This window comes from Artemia sp. Qi Xiang Cuo, chromosome 16 (genome assembly GCF_049724085.1).
Source record: "Artemia sp. Qi Xiang Cuo chromosome 16, ASM4972408v1, whole genome shotgun sequence".
Classification (NCBI taxonomy): domain Eukaryota; kingdom Metazoa; phylum Arthropoda; class Branchiopoda; order Anostraca; family Artemiidae; genus Artemia; species Artemia sp. Qi Xiang Cuo.
In genome coordinates, this window is record NC_142809.1 from 248382 (window position 1) to 253149 (window position 4768).

Below are 4768 nucleotides of genomic sequence, written 5' to 3' on the forward strand. Positions count from 1 at the left end.
AAAAAAAAAATGCTGGATAAGAAACGAAGAATGATAGTCTTAGAGATTCCGCTGGCTGTGATTCTAGCTTATTTTTTACTTGTGGGGTCTATTAGTTCCAGAACACAAAATTAATTTTCCAAAAACAAATTGAAAACCCTTGGAAATCAATATATGTCCTTTAGGTGTAAGAAAATGGATAATCCTCATCACAAGACAAAACTGGCAAAACAAAAGAAAATCACGGCTTATGTAAAAAGGGACTTTCGGCGAAGGTCTTTAAATAAGAACAGTGCGGATAATCTAAGTTTGGTAACACAATTTTCCAGTGGAAGCTGCTTTAGAAATAATAGAGAGAGCAGGTGTTAATAGTTTTATCTCTTTGAAAACATGTCTCATATTTTTGTTGGATACAAAGAATTGCTTCTTATGAACTACTACTACTATTAACAACTCACCGCAGCACCAAACCACCTGAGGCCAAAACAGCTACGTATGCTCATCCTCCATCCCCATCTATTCAAAGCCTCCCCTTTTACACCCTCCCACGAAGTTCCCATTTCCTTTAAATCTCTCTTTATGACGTCCTCCCACCCCAGACGAGGACGACCTGCTTTCCGTTTAGCCCTAGACGTTTGGCCGAAAAGAACAATCTTCGGCAATCTGTCATCCTTCATCCGCATAACGTGCCCTTGCCACCTCAATCTTTCTTTCATTATAGCCCTAGAGAGCGGTATTGAACCACATTTTTCGTACAGCCTATTGTTCGAAATACGGTCAGTCAGCCGGGTTCCCAGAATAATCTTGAAGCAATTTCTCTGGAAAACATCTAGCAAATGTTCATCCGCTTTTCAGAGCGCCCATGCTTCAGAGTCATATTTGACCACTGTCATCACTGTAACTTCTTATATTCTAATCTCTGGTTTGCAGACTCATCTTCCTATTCTTCCAAACTTTTTTTAACAGTGAAAAAACACCCTGAGCCTTGGCTATTCTACTTTTAACATCTTAACTGCTCCCACCATCTTTACTAATAATACTACCAATGTAAGTGAAGTTGCCCACCTAATCAATCTTTTCATTACCCAACGTCACCTTTTCATCTTCACTTATTCCTAGCCTTAGTGACTAATTCTACTTAACATTAATTTTCAACCTATTCTAGCACCTTGAACTCGCAAAACCTCTAAAAGTTCATTCATTTTGCTCACACTTTCATCTAGGATGCTTAAATCATGAGCATAATCTACGTCCAGGAGAGTTTTTCTTCCCCATGTCATTCCCTGATCTCCCATTGCCTTGGTCCATTCTTAGGTGACCGCAAGACTGGGGACCCTGTGGTGGATTGTATTCCCAAGAACCGTCCAACAAAGATGATGAATGTGATACAGAGTAAAAGTTCGGCTACGGCATCCCCTGTTTTATGCGATGCGACGAGACTTGCACCCTTGTCGAAAAGTATGCTAGCTACTATTGTATCAAGATGACAAGGACTAAACTTTGGCTGCTGGAACTTATGCTAGATAAAGTGTCCCCAGACACAAGCTTTTATAACTGAAGAATTTCATATTTATCACTTTGAAATTTTGTGCGTCTCTTAGACAAGGCTGAATTGAGGTGATATCTCTTACCTAGAAGCCGCGTCTGGGAAGAAGGTCATATTTTACAACTCAGGATCGGGTGATGGCTCTGGTTTAGAAGGTGTAGGCTTCATATTATCCCCCAAAGCGGCCATTGGGCTCCTGGAATATGAGGTAATATCTTGTAAAATTATATGGGCGAGTTTTAAAGACCAAAATAAAAACATTACCGTCCTTAGCGCATACACTTCAACCGGAAATGTGTCTGAATTCCTAAGATATCAGTTTTAGGGTGAATTTAAATTTGTAATTGACATGACCCCCCGAAAAAATACACTAGTGATGGGAGGTAACCTTAATACAAGGATTCGTGGCTCGCTAAACGACTCCAAACAGGTGATTGGCAAACATAATCTCGGAGATAGCTGCTCTAATGGAAACAGACCGCTCCTGTCGGTAGTGCAAAACATTCTTGCTGTTGCTAGTACTGTTGGTTGAGACAAAAGACCTGCCACACATATACCTGGGAATCCCGCAATGGAAGAATGAAAGCTCAAATTGATTACCTGCTTATATCTCGAAGGTGGAAAAACATGATGTTAGACTCAAGGGTGCAAAGAGGTGCTGACACAGGATCAAAAAATGCATCCAATCACTTCTTGCGATAGACCAGGCTAAGGTACAGACTCAGTACAAAGAAGGGGCTCATGCCAAGGCGCCCATGCCAAGTCAGAAAATAGATGTGTCTAAATTGAAAATAGATAAGTTCCGAGAATCCTTTGTCCTTGAGATGTCCAACCGCTTTGCCATCCTACAAGACGACGCCGAAGTTATTGATCAGGATTCCAACTCATCAGGATGCCCCGCTTCTAAGATAGAGAGAAAATGGAGCAAGTTCAAAGGCCACCTGAAGGAAACCGCAACAAACAACCTCGGAGTTGTAAAACGAAAAACCAAAAATGGATCTCTGAGAAAACACTAAAATTCTCTGCAATGAAGAAGGAGATGTCCAGCAAAAAGTCCGCTGCATATAAATCACTGCGTCAGGAATGTCATAAGCCTGCTAGATCTGACAGAAAGGCCTAGTGGTCAAATTTGGCCGATGAGATGGAAAAGCCACCTCTCGAAATGATACAAGGAAACTTTACCAGATTCTTGGAGAATGTACTGGGAAGAAAAAGCAATCTACCACCCCTCTGCTTAAAGCGAAAGACGGGCAACTGCTCACAGGTAGGGAAAATGTATCGAAAGATGGCGGGCACACCTCCAAGAATTGCTAAGACCAGGAATTACTAGCAGCGAAAACCAACCCGTCAGAAAACCATTCTTATGAAAATGTGTCTATGGACCCACCTACTAGAGAGGAAGTAGGCCAGGCAATTAAACTCCTGAAAAACCACAAAAGTACTGGAATAGATGGCATCCCGGCTAAGCTGCTGAAAGCCCTACCTGAGCTGCCCGCAGATGAGCTCCGTGAACTTGTTACGGATGTATGGGATAATGAATACATTCCCCATGAGTGGAATACATCGATAATTGGGCCTATCTTCAAAAAAGGAGGCCGAATGGAATGTAAAAACTACCGAGGTATATCCCTCATCCCGATGGCTGCAAAGATGTTCGCAATTATACTTCTAAATAGGTTCCGAGACACTAGAATTTGCCGAACGCGACCCAACCAAGCAGGATTTAGACCAGGTATGGGCTGCTGTGATCATATCTTTAGCTGAAGACGAGTCCTAGAACATCGCTTCAAACACTAGCAGGAGACAATTCAAATCTTTATTGATTTCATCACGGCTTTTGACTCGGTCCATCGGCACGCCATATGGGTCGCAATGAAGGAGTCCCCGAGAAGATCATCAGACTAATGAAGGCATACTACGATGGAACCAAGGCCCTAGTTAGAGTTGACAGTGAGCTTTCGGATCTGGTTCTGATTGAGGAGGGTGTACGTCAAGGATGCATTCTGTCACCGATCTTATTCAACTTTGTCGTTGATTGGATTCCCGTGGCCCTCGACAAGTGTAAAGGTGTGAAAGTAAGCCCGTCCTTCTCTGTCACGAATCTTGATTACGCTGATGATGTGGATATACTTGCTGATTTTGTTACAGATGCCCAGGCTATGATTAATGAAGTGGTAAGCAGAGCAATTTTGACTGGCATCCAAATAAGTCTACCGAAGACGAAAATGATGCGGACAGATGGGATGGATGACACCCCTGTGACCATAAATGGTTGTCAAAGTTAGGACGTTCAGTCGTTTAAATACCTTGGTTCAGCGACAAATGAAACTGGGGAATCATCAGAGGAGATCCGGAATCGCATATACTCAGCATGGAACGTCTTTCTGCAGCTAAAGAACTCGCTTTGGAAGCGTAGCGAAATCTCTCCACGCACAAAGCTCCGAGTCTGCGAAGCCATGGTACTCACTGTTCTTCTCTATCATAGGTGTGAAACTTGGTCACTGAAAGCAGCGGAAGCGTCAAACTTGGACGTATTCCATCACAAATGTCTGCGATATATACTAGGCATTCATCTCTCAGACAGAGTCTCGAACGAAGAGGTCAGGAGAAGAGGTGAGGATCGCTCACTTGTCTCTGATGTTGTAAAAATGAGGCGTCTGAGGTGGTTTGGCCACACCATGCGGAGATCAGAAGAGCATATTACCAAAAAATGCCTTCCACTACCAGTATGGAAGAAGAAAGCAGGAGGACAGAGAAAAACACGGCTTGACAGTCAAGGCTGACTTAGAGCCTATTGGGGGTTTCCGAAAATTTGGGCGACGCTGGGATCGTCACTGGCTTGAAATTATGGAGCCTGCCAGCCTTGAGTGTAATCTCTGGAAAGAAACTTGTCGTCGTCTGCTGGGCGCCACGATGAGCCTGGATGCGACTTGAATGTGCAATAAATGCAAGTACACTGCCTTTCCTGTGCTCCTTAAGACAAAGTCCATCAAAATAATCCATATAAAGGGGGATAGAACACAACCATGCTCAACTCCTGATTTAATACAAAACCAGCTGCTAACCTCATTTCCTACCTTAACCGCAGCAGTGTTGTTCTCGTACACAGCACTAATCACTTTAATGTATTTGTCTGGTATACCATACAAGCATAAAACCTTTACTAAAGCTCTTCTATCAACAGAATCGAACGCTTACTCATAATCTAAAAAACTGAGGACCAAAGGTGTTTGACAACTCAGG

General features: G+C 42.9%; 1 protein-coding gene across 1 annotated transcript; it reads left to right on the forward strand.

Moving 5' to 3' along the window:
• Window positions 1–3981: 3981 nt before the first annotated feature.
• On the forward strand, window positions 3982–4308 carry LOC148942454 (uncharacterized). The gene has a single exon (XM_089102704.1). The coding sequence runs from the start codon at window positions 3982–3984 to the stop codon at window positions 4306–4308; it is 327 nt and encodes a 108-aa protein (XP_088958830.1).
• The last annotated feature ends 460 nt before the right edge of the window (window positions 4309–4768 follow it).

Coding starts and splice junctions, on each gene's coding strand:
- LOC148942454 (XM_089102704.1), top strand. CDS start 3,982: ATGGTACTCACTGTTCTTCTCTATCATAGGTGTGAAACTTGGTCACTG.